The sequence below is a fragment of the Coregonus clupeaformis genome, chromosome 12 (genome assembly GCF_020615455.1).
Source record: "Coregonus clupeaformis isolate EN_2021a chromosome 12, ASM2061545v1, whole genome shotgun sequence".
Classification (NCBI taxonomy): Eukaryota; Metazoa; Chordata; class Actinopteri; order Salmoniformes; family Salmonidae; genus Coregonus; species Coregonus clupeaformis.
Genome location: NC_059203.1, coordinates 41,182,862 through 41,197,777, shown reverse-complemented (window position 1 = coordinate 41,197,777; position 14,916 = coordinate 41,182,862). Strand labels below are relative to the sequence as shown.

At 43.6% G+C, this 14,916-nt stretch overlaps 1 protein-coding gene across 1 annotated transcript; it reads left to right on the top strand.

Annotated features, from left to right (window-relative positions):
- Positions 1-135: 135 nt before the first annotated feature.
- On the top strand, positions 136-10,271 carry LOC121578218 (mitochondrial intermembrane space import and assembly protein 40-like). The gene is made up of 3 exons (XM_041892426.2): positions 136-332; positions 7,198-7,296; positions 8,956-10,271. The coding sequence occupies exons 1-3, from the start codon at positions 269-271 to the stop codon at positions 9,330-9,332; spliced, it is 540 nt and encodes a 179-aa protein (XP_041748360.1). The 5' UTR covers positions 136-268; the 3' UTR covers positions 9,333-10,271.
- The last annotated feature ends 4,645 nt before the right edge of the window (positions 10,272-14,916 follow it).

The window sequence follows — 14,916 nt, the reverse complement described above, 5'->3', positions numbered from 1 at the left end:
CAAAATAGTCATCTGGTACTCCACAGGAGTTGGTAGGAGTTGCCCCTCACTACTGGTCCAGGCTCAGATTGATGTTTTATCCTCATTATGGGGGTTGTGTAATCTGATCCTGGATCAGCTGCACAAATCACCAGTGGCTGCCCAGAAAACGTCATTAGACTGCGTCCAGAAGTCAAAGCACAGAGGGGTCAAAGGCAACGAAAAACGGGCGGTTATTTAATGTCTACATGCACTGTAGCTAATTGTTGTACAAAAACCGTCATTGCTTATGGTACAAGTAGAGGACCGACGGATATCACCACCGTCTGTCATGTCGTACTGCAAGCAAGAGGGTAATAGCACACCTTAGCTTTTCATTCATTTCGCTTGTGTAATGTCATTGAAGGGGCTAGCATGGAAACGTTAGGTAGCTAGTTAGCATGCTAGCATGTCAGCGTTACTTGTTCCAGCTTTATTGGTGCAGTAATTTGATGGTGTTTAGTTACAGCAGCCAGTTATAGGGTTTGAAGAGGTCTATAAATAGGGCAATCAGATTATCTCAGGATTAATCTGATTTGTAAAAGAAGACTATTAGTACGAGACGAGCACATTATCTTCCATGTTAGCCAGATAGCTAATTAACTAGCAAGGCTAGTAGATTACTTTATTTCAGGCAGAGCTGTCAAAGTGCTTGCCAGAAGATACCGACACAATCATGGTTCCATTTAGTTCTCAGACTAGGTGGCATTCAGCCATTTGCTTTGCCCACAACTACTCTGTGTGTGTGTGAACTACAACCCCAACACTGTTTTAACATTTAGAAACGTCAATCGTTGCTTGCAATATGGCTTTCGAAACATATGGCCCTTACCTTTCATCAGCAAGAACCAATCCTTCAAATAAAAAAAGATACACGTATGGTGTGTTCACACTGCACCCTAGGCCAGGGCTAAGGGAGATTTTAGCCTGAGGCTAAACAAGTGTTCACACTTTTTATAAAGTGGGCTAGCACCAACCTTAGCCCAGGACTAGCCGGCCCTGCTCCGGAGCACTTTTCGGGGTTAGCCAGTGTGAATCAGGGTCAAGAACAACTACTACAATGCTCAGTCCAATCACAAAAGCTGCACTGTTATTTTGATAAGTAAATAAATACTATTTAATCCTATCTCTTCAGATAGCATTGAGGAGTACACCACATCAATCATTGGCTTCATCAATAAAGTCCCCACAGTGACCGTACGTACATACATTTTTACATTTTAGTCATTTAGCAGACGCTCTTATCCAGAGCGACTTACAGTTAGTGAGTGCATACATTATTTTTATTTAATTTTTCATACTGGCCCCCCCTGGGAATCGAACCCACAACCCTGGCGTTGCAAACGCCATGCTCTACCAACTGAGCTACATTCCTGCCGGCCATTCCCTCCCCTACCCTGGACGACGCTGGGCCTGGATTCGAACCAGGATCTCTAGTGGCACAGCTAGCACTGCGATGCAGTGCCTTAGACCACTGCGCCAGCTCTAGGAAGAGTCTTGGTGGTTCCAAACTTCTTCCATTTAAGAACGATGGAGGCCAATGTGTTCTTGGGGATCTTTAATGCTGCAGAAATATTTTGGTACCCTTCCCCAGATCTGTGCCTCGACATAATCCTGTCTCGGAGTTCTACGGACAATTCCTTTGACCTCATGGCTTGGTTTTTGCTCTGACATGCACTGTCAACTGTGGGACCTTATATAGACAGGTGTGTGCCTTTCCAAATCATGTCCAATCAATTGAATTTACCAATACCCCAACCAGAAGCCATGGATTACAGGAAACATCCGCACTGAGCTAATGGGTAGAGCTGCCGCTTTCAAGGAGCGGGACTCTAACCCGGACGCTTATAAGAAATCCCGCTATGCCCTCCGACGAACCATCAAACAGGCAGAGTCAATACAGGACTAAGATTGAATCGTACTACACCGGCTCTGACGCTCGTCGGATGTGGCAGGGCTTGAAAACTATCACAGACTACAAAGGGAAGCACAGCCGCGAGCTTCCCAGTGACACAACCCTACCAGACGAGCTAAACCACTTCTATGCTCGCTTCGAGGCAAGCAACACTGAAGCATGCATGAGAGCACCAGCTGTTCCGGATGACTATGTGATCACGCTCTCCGTAGCCGATGTGAGTAAGACTTTTAAGCAGGTCAACATTCACAAGGCCACAGGGCCAGACGGATTACCAGGACGTGTACTCCGAGCATGTGCTGACCAACTGGCAAGTGTCTTCACTGATATTTTCAACATGTCCCTGACTGAGTCTGTAATACCAACATGTTTCAAGCAGACCACCATAGTCCCCGTGCCCAAGGACACTAAGATAACCTGCCTAAATGACTACCGACCCGTAGCACTGACGTCTGTAGCCATGAAGTGCTTTGAAAGGCTGGTCATGGCTCACATCAACACCAGACCCACTCCAGAAACCCTAGACCCACTCCAATTTGCATACCGCCCCAACAGATCAACAGATGATGCCATGTCTATTGTACTCCACACTGCCCTTTCCCACCTGGACAAGAGGAACACCTACGTGAGAATGCTATTCATTGACTACAGCTCAGCATTCAACACCATAGAGCCCTCAAAGCTCATCACTAAGCTAAGGATCCTGGGACTAAACACCTCCCTCTGCAACTGGATCCTGGACTTCCTGACGGGCCGCCCCCAGGTGGTAAGGGTAGGTAACAACACATCTGCCACACTGATCCTCAACAAGGGGGTCCCTAAGGGGTGCGTGCTCAGTCCCCTCCTGTACTCCCTGTTCACCCATGACTGCATGGCCAGGCACGACTCCAACACCATCATTAAGTTTGCCGACGACACAACAGTGGTAGGCCTGATCACCGACAACGATGAGACAGCCTATAGGGAGGAGGTCAGAGACCTGGCCGTGTGGTGCCAGGATAACAACCTCTCCCTCAACGTGACCAAGACAAAGGAGATGATTGTGGACTACAGGAAAAAAAAGAGGACTGAGCACGCCCCCATTCTCATCTGTAGTGGAACAGGTTGAGAGCTTCAAGTTCCTTGGTGTCCACATCACCAACGAACTATCATGGTCCAAACACACCAAGACAGTCGTGAAGAGGGCACGACAAAGCCTAAGCCACACCTGCATTACTAGCTGTTTGGGGTTTTAGGCTGGGTTTCTGTACAGCACTTCGAGATATTAGCTGATGTAAGAAGGGCTATATAAAATAAAATTGATTGATAAAATTGATTGATTGATATTCCCCCTCAGGAGTGAAAAGATTCGGCATGGGTCCTCAGATCCTCAAAAAATTATACAGCTGCACCATCGAGACCATCCTGACTGGTTGCATCACTGCCTGGAATGGCAACTGCTTGGCCTCCGACCGCAAGGCACTACAGAGGGTAGTGCGTACGGCCCAGTACATCACTGGGGCCAAGCTTCCTGCCATCCAGGACCTCTATACCAGGCGGTGTCAGAGGAAGGCCCTCAAAATTGTCAAAGACTCCAGCCACCCTAGTCATAGACTGTTCTCTCTGCTACCGCACGGCAAGCGGTACCGAGTGCCAAGTCTAGGTCCAAAAGACTTCTCAACAGCTTCTACCCCCAAGCCATAAGACTCCTGAACAGCTAATCATGGCTACCCAGACTATTTGCACTGCCCCCCACCCCCATATTTTTTACGCTGCTGCTACTCTGTTAATTATTTATGCATAGTCACTTTAACTCTACCCACATGTACATATTACTTCAACTACCTCAACTAGCCGGTGCCCCCGCATTGACTCTGCACCGGTACCCCCCGGATATACAGTGGGGGAAAAAAAGTATTTAGTCAGCCACCAATTGTGCAAGTTCTCCCACTTAAAAAGATGAGAGAGGCCTGTAATTTTCATCATAGGTACACGTCAACTATGACAGACAAAATGAGGGAAAATAATCCAGAAAATCACATTGTAGGATTTCTTATGAATTTATTTGCAAATTATGGTGGAAAATAAGTATTTGGTCACCTACAAACAAGCAAGATTTCTGGCTCTCACAGACCTGTAACTTCTTCTTTAAGAGGCTCCTCTGTCCTCCACTCGTTACCTGTATTAATGGCACCTGTTTGAACTTGTTATCAGTATAAAAGACACCTGTCCACAACCTCAAACAGTCACACTCCAAACTCATATGGTCAGATGAAACCAAAATATAACTTTTTGGTAAAAACTCAACTCGTCGTGTTTGGAGGACAAAGAATGCTGAGTTGCATCCAAAGAACACCATACCTACTGTGAAGCATGGGGGTGGAAACATCATGCTTTGAGCAGGAGTTACTCCGCCTGGCAAAGGAGGAGATGCGGAAGCAGGAGTTGCGGCAGAGGGTCCGGGTGTCTGATAATGAGGTCATGGAGGGCTTCCGTCGCATTATGGCTGCCAGGCAGAAGAAACGCACACCGACAAAGAAGGAGAAGGATCAGGCATGGAAAGCACTGAAGGAGAGAGACAGCATCCTCAAGCTGCTGGATGGGTAGAGGGGCAATCATGTAGGGTGGGTGTGGGAAGGAAATGGGAAGGGGTCGTTTTTCAGTCTGCCAATGAGTATATACTGTTGTATATGTGTGTGTCTGGTCATATGCTTCCATGCTCTAGTGGCCATAAGCATTTTATCACATTTTCTTACTCTATATAACTATCCAATGGAAGTACAGTGAATACCTGCAATGATGTAGCATGATTGTCATAGTTGTTGAGACGCTGTTGAAAATGGAGGCATGCATTTTTTTCTTTTGATAATTCCTGTATTCTTGTATGAGTATGTTAACTAAACTTTCCGTGCACTGTATTCACTATTCGAACATCCTCACCAGAGGAGCTTATGATGATTTCATGTGGTACTCTGGCGTTTGTTTTTTGAGACTATAACTAGGATTGTTTTCCACTGGCATTTTCCAAGTTCTGTTGATTTTGTTTAAATTTTAACGTTTATAGTGTATCTCTAGGATGGAAAAACAAAAACGTAATGTGTGAATAAATAAATATCAGGAAAAGGGTTGTGAGGGTATATCAATGTGATGTGCGATTTACTTTCACACTACATAATGTTGCAAGACATTTAACCAACTGAACTGTAGCTCTGAACTGTAGCTCAGTTGGTAGAGCATGGCGTTTGCAACGCCAGGGTTGTGGGTTCGATTCCCACGGGGGGCCAGTATGAAAAAATGTATGCACTCACTAACTGTAAGTCGCTCTGGATAAGAGCGTCTGCTAAATGACTAAAATGTAAATGTAAATGTAAAATGCTTTGGGGCTGTTTTTCTGCAAAGGGACCAGGACGACTGATCCGTGATGGCTGACTAAATACTTTTTTCCCCCACTGTATAGCCTCCCTACTGTTATTTTATTTTACCTCTGCTCTTTTTTTTCTCAACACTTTTTTGTTGTTGTTTTATTTTACTTTTTTATAAAAAATAAATGCACTGTTGGTTAAGGGCTGTAAGTAAGCATTTCACTGTAATGTCTGCACCTGTTGTATTCGGCGCATGTGGCCAATACAATTTGATCTGAGGACAAAAACCAAAATACTTTAATCCATGCAAAAACATTGGTTGCTGTGCCTAACAAACATGGTTATTGTGCAGCAGGCTGGCTAATGTCTTCTCACTTAGCCAACTAAAGCTACAAACACTACAACTTGAAAGGCAGCAAATGTTCCATTTGTCTTTTTTCATAGCTTTTACTTTTAAATGGATATATCCATGATGATAATATTGTTGCATGATTCCGCCTAGATCAGAAAAGTTGATGTCTCGTTCATGCACAGCATTCTCTGTACAGTGGCGAGATCGAATTTCAAAGTGAAACATTGTTTCAGACAGATGGCAAAGTTTATACAAACCATCACTATTGGAAATCAAATGCTAGGCTAGACGCAAGATGAAATAATGTGTTAATACATTTCTTATTGCTTATAACATTGGTCACATATTTGTCCGTTATCCCAGGGCTGTGGAATACAAGTGTCATTCCTTAGCCCAGGGCTAAAGCTTAGCACAGGGTTAACAAATACTTGTGTGAACACAGGCTAAGCTAGCCCAGGGCCAGTCTAGCCTGTGGCTAAGATAGCCCGGGGCTAAGAACAATGCAGTGTGAAAAGGCCTTTATAGCAGTTTTGTGCATATCCATACCGCTATAGGTACCTCCATCCGACGAAGCTACACTTCCCGAGTTATGCTTACAGACAGATGTTCAGAGCATACTAGATAGCTAATTAGCACAGGTGGTCGCCTCTTCCGTAAACAAACTCTGTAACGTGGTGATATGGCCATGTGGGAACACTAAGCCTATCAAGGTGTGTATCAATTTAACCTTTTATTTTTTTTTAATAATTTCGTGCTGATATGAAAGATAATGTCCTTATGCTTCCAAAACTGTACCGCAAGCAACGCGTTTTAATGTTCTTATTGAGCAACGGGGTTCTTAACAAAACTCCCCCGTACAGAAGACTCCTTTCGTCCAATGACTTATGTTCAACACAACATGCCATTCCATAATGGCAGCTGTGGCTACTGCTAGCTAGCATGAGGATGAAAAGGGCCGTTTACAGAGAAACTAGCAGTATTTCAATCTTCTCGATGGAGCAGTGTGGATAATGGTACAATTTGAAGTACAGTGGCATATTCCATCCCTGCATTGAGGTACGTTTTCCGACCCATATCTCGCGCCGGCTCTACGGTGTCTTAATGTAACCATGATTTGCGTTCCGACCTCAGTGTAAACAAGCGTAACGGTAGGTTCGGTATCTTCTAGCAATCAAAGGGTCATGTTGGGTGACAGTTCAGTTTGTTTTAAATCTGGACCCTGCTGGTTAAACATAGTTAGTGGACATTGATTCAGCACTCTGTTTACAGAACTCTGGTGAAAAACAGCTGTTGTCGAATTGTTAACTTAGCAGCATTTATGGCCAACATATTAATAGCCAACCACTTGCATTGATCCAATAGATAAATGCACTTGTGTTTATTGGGTCAGTCAGACAATATTAACCATGAATTTGTATAATTGGTCTCCCACTTTGCTTTAATAAAACATGCCTGGAGACAGGGGAGGGGAAGTGCATTTAGTATCTCATGGTCATAGCTCCTTAGCCATTGTTTCCTTAGAGATGCCATATTTTCATGCCATCCTCTAACCTGTGTTTTCTCCTTGCCAGGTAAAGATCGCATCATCTTCGTTACCAAGGAAGACCATGAAGCACCCAGCAACGCTGAGCTCATTGCAGACGACCCCAATGACCCCTACGAAGACCATGGTGAGTGGGCTGTGAATTCATGTCAGGGATGGAGAAGAATTATGGAACACTCATCAGTAGTGTAGTCATTACAAAGATACCAAAGAGGTGAATGATGAAGTTATAACCATGTCAATACAGTGCATTCGGAAAGTATTCAGACCCCTTCACTTTTTCCACATTTTGTTACGTTGCAGCCTTATTCTAGAATGGATTAAATTTGGAAAAATCCTCATAAAATAGAAATACCTTATTTACATAAGTATTCAGACCCTTTGCCATGAGACTCGAAATTGAGCTCAGGGGCATCCTGTGTCCATTGATCATCCTTGAGATGTTTCTACAACTTCATTGGAGTCCACCTGTGGTAATTGATTGGACATGATTTGGAAAGGCACACACCTGTCTATGTGAGGTCCCACAGTTGACAGTGCATGTCAGAGCAAAAGCCATGAGGTCGAAGCAATTGTCCGTAGAGTTCCGAGACAGGATTGTTTCTAGGCACAAATCTGGGGAAGGGTAGCAAAAAATGTCTGCCGCATTGAAGGTCCCCAAGAACACAGTGGCCTCCATCATTTTTAAATGGAAGAAGTTTGGAACCATCAAGACTCTTCCTAGAGTTGGCCACCTGGCCAAACTGAGCAATCGGGGGGAAAAGGGCCTGAAGTTTGCCAAAAGGCACCTAAAGGACTCTGACCATGAGAAACAAGATTCTCTGGGCTGATGAAACCGAGATTGAACTCTTTGGCCTGAATGCCAAGCGTCATGTCTGGAGAAAACCAGGCCAAAACCATCCCTAAAGTGAAGCATGGTGGTTTTTCAGCAGAAGGAACTGGGAGACTAGTCAGGATCAAGGGAAAGATGAACGGAGCAAAGTACAGAGAGATCCTTGATGAAAACCTGCTCCAGGACCTCAGACTGGGGCGACAGTTCACCTTCCAACAGGACAACGACGTAAGCACACAGCCAAGACAACACAGGAGTGGCTTCGGGACAAGTCTCTGAATGTCCTTGAGTGGCCCAGCCAGAGCCCGGACTTGAACCCGATCGAACATATCTGTAGAGACCTGAAAATAGCTGTTCCGCGACGCTCCCCATCCAACCTGACAGCGCTTGAGAGGATCTGCAGAGAAGAATGAGAGAAACTCCCCAAACACAGGTGTGCCAAGCTTGTAGCGTCAAACCCAAGAAGACTCGAGGCTGTAATTGCTGCCAAAGGTGCTTCAACAAAGTACTGAGTAAAGGGTCTGAATACTTATGTAAATGTGATATTTATTTATCATTTTATACATTTGTCAAAATTTATAAAAACCTGTTTTTGCTTTCTTATTATGGGGTATTGTGTGTAGGTTGATGATTGGGGGGGGGACGATGTAATCCATTTTAGAATAAGGCTGTAACGTAACAATGTGGAAAAAGTCAAGGGGTCTGAATGCTTTCCGAATACGCTGTACATGCTAGCAAGGTGGAAAAAAACTGCCGTTCTACCCTTGAGCAAGGCAGTTAACCCCCAACAGCAATTGCTCTCCGGGCGCCGATGACGTTAAGGCAGCTCCCTGCACCTCTCTGATTCAGAGGGGTTGGGTTAAATGCGGAAGACACATTTTGGTTGAATGCATTCAGTTGTGCAACTGACTAGGTATCCCCCTTCCCTTTCCTCTTATATTTCTATTCCTCTAGGCCTGATCCTGCCTAGTGGAGAGATCAACTGGAATTGTCCATGCCTGGGAGGGATGGCTAGCGGGCCCTGTGGGACACAGTTCAAGGAGGCCTTCTCCTGCTTCCACTACAGCAATGAGGAGGTGAAGGGTTCAGAGTGTATCGACAACTTCCGCGGTATGCAGGAGTGTATGCAGAAGTACCCCGAGCTCTACCCCCAGGAGGACGAGAACGAGGGAGCCTCCCCAGGAGGGGCTGACGCTGCTGCCCCTGCGCCCGCGGAGGACTCATCCCCAGCACCAGTGCCCTCTAGTGACTCTACCCCGTCCTCCCCAACACTGGAGTCTGCCCCGTCATCCGACAATACACCACCCACAGACAGCCAGGCTGCCAGCTAAAATCACCCACCCTCCACCATCCCCCGGTCTCTCCCTGAAACCACTGCCGAGCACAGACCACTCTCTGGGGAGATCAGCTCTGTTGACTGATGCCTCAGACCTGTTCTCTTGGTTCAACATTCGTCACGAGGGAGAATTACTTTTAAAGGAGGCCTAGAACTGCAGAGGAGTTAAGTCTCCTACAGGGCATATGCTGTGAGAGGAGGAGGACAATACAAAATAAATACAAATCTTTTTCTTATGCTTTATTATGCAGTGGTTGTTGATCTCCTGAGGTTCCTACAGTGGTGAGTTTGTAGAGGAGGGCTTGTTCGCTGCAGAATACTTTAGTTAAAGGACTCTCATCCAAAACAATTTAGCTGCTTATTGTCAAGCTTCAAATCGGGTAAGTTGTGCCATTCTGCGTTAATTCTACACTGGAGGTGTGTAACCTACTATCAATGTTACTGGTCAGACTAGTTTGTGATCACTTGACTTAATGTTAGGCTTGGGCGGTATACCATATACCGGGGTATTTGGAAATAGTCTGTTTTTTCAATATGTCAATAGCATTGAAACTTTTTATTTGACGTTTTTCAACACATTTTAATATTTGTAGCTACTTTTTAAATTAAAAACCCGCAGTCAACTTGTGCAATACTTTAGGAGATGAAGCCGATTGCATTCTTCATTTCACCGGTCACATTATTTTACACTATGAAGCTTACCATAGTTCCAGCTGTGTATTGACGTGTCGCATTTTATATTGAAAGTCGTGTTTTTTTGCTTCAATAGAGTGATCAGGGATGTGCATCTATAGTTTTCCTTCAGAGAAAATACATTAGTGCAACACATTATGCTTCATTTTAATCAGATGACAAAAGAAGTGCAACGCTATTTGGCTGGCAGCAACAAGTAACTGAGCTTACAATGAAAAAAGCAAGGTATTTTTTGCAAAAATGATGCATGGCCATCATATGTCTGTTTATCATAGGAAATGTAGCTGGCTACATCCTTTCAAATGTTTTGCTTAAAGTTAATATTTTACTAGAGAAAAGTAGGCCAGCTACACCGAGAAAAGTAGCTACACATCAGGCATTTTACATCTGCGTTTACATAACGCAGCAAGATATTCCGTTAAAAAAAAAATATTCTGCATTAAAGCGACCCCTAAAGTTTACTTACTAGTTAATCTAAGTAAGTGGCTGAGTTAATAAAGTGATGGGGCATCATATTGTGTTAGCTTTCTGCCGTGTTCTCTCCTCTTCTCAGAGCAGGCAGGCCTGTTGCCCTAGCGACTCCAGACTCCACACAGACACAATGTGTAGTCTACATATGCTGCTTCAGAGCCAGTACTGTTGTTCCTTCAGACAAGCATGCATCTTAACTTTGTTCATTTGCACAATGTCTCACGTTCACATTCACTTGTAAATGTCCAAACTCACCAAAAATAACTTTTGGTTGCTCCTACCTATATATATGTACAACTTTATGAGCTGGATTGCCTGTCTTTGCAATTACTTTATTTTCGTTTGGGCCTGTTAGCAGATTTAGCCAGCTGCCCCATTGAAATTCGCCCAATGTTTTTTTTTTTTTTGCTTTTCTTTGGCGCCCCCTTGTGTACTAAGCCTGTAATACCGTAAATCCTGGTATGAGAGAAGGACGGTATGATATTAAAATCTGGATACCGCCCAACCCTACTTCATGTTTGTGTTTGACAGATCATGGTAAGCAATAGAGCTAGGATTAAAGCTTGATTACTCTCCTGTACTAAATTGCTGCCCAAAGATCATGTGACATGTTTTTCCATTTAAGTTTTGTCAAGTCCTGAATGTTGCTGTTGGCAGGATGTTTTTCCACCAATCTGTGTTTAGATTTTTAGCACAGCCTAAATTACCTCACTATTACTTAGTAGATTTTTCCATCCAATGACCACCCTTCATAACCCATATACCCGAATAAAGTGGAAGTCCATTGTCTATGCAATAATTTCCTTGAAGGAGAGAATTCAACACTGCGAGCCAACTGGGGTTTGGTTATGGGTTGCATAATAGTCTCCATGGAAGAAAGAGCTGTTGGAAATGTATTGGTCTTTGACAGTGACACTACTAATCAGAGGGGGAGCTTTGGAACCTTGGGGCTGAATCCTAACTTGAGATGTGTGTTTTAGGGCGGACCCCATTTAGTCAGCTGGTCGATTGTTTGGTCGATAGGCTGTTGTTCGAGCAGTCGCAAATATACATTTTTTTATGGCACACAAGAAACCTATCTGATTCATGCTGGTCTCAGTGGACTAATCCATTGTGGAGGCCGCGGGGATGGCACACCAGTATCACCAGTAGTTCATTTACCATTCTAATCTACAATGTTTGTTTGGTTAAGGTAATTTCTGTTAATGCATTCAATTTTATTATTATTATTATTTTTGAGGTCTTTTACAGTTCTCATTGTCGGAGTGGACACGTTGTTTGCGGACCGCACAACCTAAGCTACACTTGTGAGGAACAAGTTTTGGTTTATTTAATTCCATTTACAGAGTTGTCTTTTTGTTTGTAGCGCTCCTGTCAATGTTGATTTAAGGATGCACGCCTGATTATGTATAGAAGTAGGCCTAGGATACCTGGCCTGCGTGCAAATGTATACCTATAAATGTGCCCATTTGGGGATCTGATAGTATTTCTGATTGTCTTAACTCACCACCACTGTGGAGCATCTCAAAGTAATTTTTTCTTCACCTCAAACAGCAAGTAAACAAAGTCTGTTTTTACATCCATTGAGAAAGGCTACGTTGAGGAACTATTGTCAATTTGAAAAATCGATAACCACTGGTGTGAAAAGGGGAAAAATGTCATCCTCTGATCCGGTGGAAGCGTGGTAAAATAGGCCTACCTGATTACTTCTTATCCCTTGCACAAATAGTCTACAGCTGTGTCTGTCCTGAGCTCACTGGCGCGGGAAACTCTTTAGTTTGCTAGCGTGAGCTTCAGGCCAGACAAAGTTGAAAGTTGATACAATGTTTCAAGTTCCTTGCAGACAGGCCATGTGTAGCCAATGTGATTTATAGGATATTTATTTCTATCAAGATATTTTCTACCTCCAGGCTGCAATGTTTTTATTTGTTGGCTTTATGTATGCAATTTTTTGCCTACATAGTTGGCAATGGCAATAAAGTTACTTTTATAATTTTGATTAACCACATGATAATGATTTTGAGATACTTAGACTTTATTATAAATTAAATGAAACTGTTCCACGAAAAGGTGCATTTTGAAAATCATAACTAGCACGCAGATCAGTAGAAAAGGTAAGATTACATTGGTACTCCAAATTGAAAAGGTTGCCGACCCGTGGTGTATCCCATTACCGGCAACTTCAGGAGCGAAGGCCAGCAGCAAGGGGAGGAGGAGGGTTGGGAACAGGTTTTTTTCATCTAGTTAGGCTATCTTGATCTCTGGCTCCCTCTTGAGTCATTTGTGTGTCTTAATTATTGAATCACTGTGTGCTTAAAGCATAAGACAAGCTCATTAGCCTACATACAGTACCAGTCAAAAGTTTGGACACACCTACTCATTCAAGGGTTTTTCTTTGTTTTTACTATTTTCTACATGGTAGAATAATAGTGAAGACATCAACACTATGAAATAACACATATGGAATCATGTTGTAACCAAAAAAGTGTTAAATTCTTTGCAGCAATTTGACCATGAAGGCCTGATTCACGCAGTCTCCTCTGAACAGTTGATTTTTAGATGTGTCTGTTACTTGAACTCTGTGAAGCATTTATTTGGGCTGCAATTTCTGTGGCTGGTAACTCTAATGAACTTATCCTCTGCAGCAGAGGTAACTCTGGGTCTTCCTTTCCTGTGGCGTTCCTCATGAGAGCCAGTTTCATCATAGCGCTTGATGTTTTTTGCGACTGCACTTGAAGAAACATTAAAGTTCTTGAAATTTTCCGGATTGACTGACCTTCATGTTTTAAAGTAATGATGGACTGTCGTTTCTCTTTGCTTATTTGAGCTGTTCTTGCCATAATATGGACTTGGTCTTTTACCAAATAGGGCTATCTTCTGTATACCACCCCTATCTTGTCACAATACAACTGATTGGCTGAAACGCATTAAGAATGAAAGAAATTACACAAATTGACTTTTAAGAAGGCACACCTGTTAATTGAAATGCATTCCAGGAGACTACCTCATGAGGCCAAGAGTGTGCAAAGCTTTCATCAAGGCAAAGGGTGGCTACTTTGAAGAATCTCAAATATAAAATATATTTTGATTTGTTTAACACTTTTTTGGTTACTACACTCCTTTGTTGCCTTGGCCGTGTGTTTTGGGTCATTGTCATGCTGGAATACCCATCCACGACCCATTTTCAATGCCCTGGCTGAGGGAAGGAGGTTCTCACCCAAGATTTGATGGTACATGGCCCTGTCCATCGTCCCTTTGATGCGGTGAAGTTGTCCTGTCCCCTTAGAAGAAAAACACGCCCAAAGCATAATGTTTCCACCTCCATGTTTCACGGTGGGGATGGTGTTCTTGGGGTCACAGGCAGCATTCCTCCTCCAAACATGGCGAGTTGAGTTGATGCCAAAGAGCTCCATTTTGGTCTCATCTGACCACAACACTTTCACCCAGTTCTCCTTTGAATCATTCAGATGTTCATTGGCAAACTTCAGACGGGCATGTATATGTGCTTTCTTGAGCAGGGGGACCTTGCAGGCGCTGCAGGATTTCAGTCCTTCACGGCGTAGTGTGTTACCAATTGTTTTCTTGGTGACTATGGTCCCAGCTGCCTTTGAGATAATTGACAAGATCCTCCCGTGTAGTTCTGGGCTGATTCTTCACCGTTCTCATGATCATTGCAACTCCACAAGGTGAGATCTTGCATGGAGCCCCAGGCCGAGGGAGATTGACAGTTATTTTGTGTTTCTTCCATTTGCAAATCTTCTCACCAAGCTGCTTGGCGATGGTCTTGTAGCCCATTCCAGCCTTGTGTAGGTGATAGATGAATTTGTATGTTTATTATAATGACTAAAAGGACTCCACCCCAATACTGTATAAATGTGTAAACTGTGTTAGTTATAAGACAATGAACCCACTAACAGAGAAGGGGGTTAGAAACTGCTGAGACAAACATTCCAGGAGAAAGGAAACCTGGAAACTGTCAAACTTAACCATTCTATACTGTGTAAAATCACAGGCCGCCTAAAGGTGGGCGGAGCAAAGTTCCTTTGTGTGAAGGCATATAAAAAGCCTGTGTGTGTTTTTAGCGCCAGAGCGCTCTCTGAATAAAAATTGCTGATTTCTTGCAGACTGGAGAATTTTTTTAATTCTTAATTAACTAGAGTCTTACAACTTCTGGGAATTATTCAAAGCTTAGTATTAGAGATAGAAATTCTCATGACAATTTGTCCTTTGAGCCGGATCTCAAAATCCGTTTTCTGTCGTTCTGGGGGACACCGAAAACTGTGCACGGGCGGATGATACATCCGTATAGACAAAGACCTGGCCTCTGAGATTGGGGGTTATTTACAGGCCGGTGGCAAAACTGGTAGACGACAGAAACAGTGATGAGATCACCAAAATTGAGATTTATATCCCAG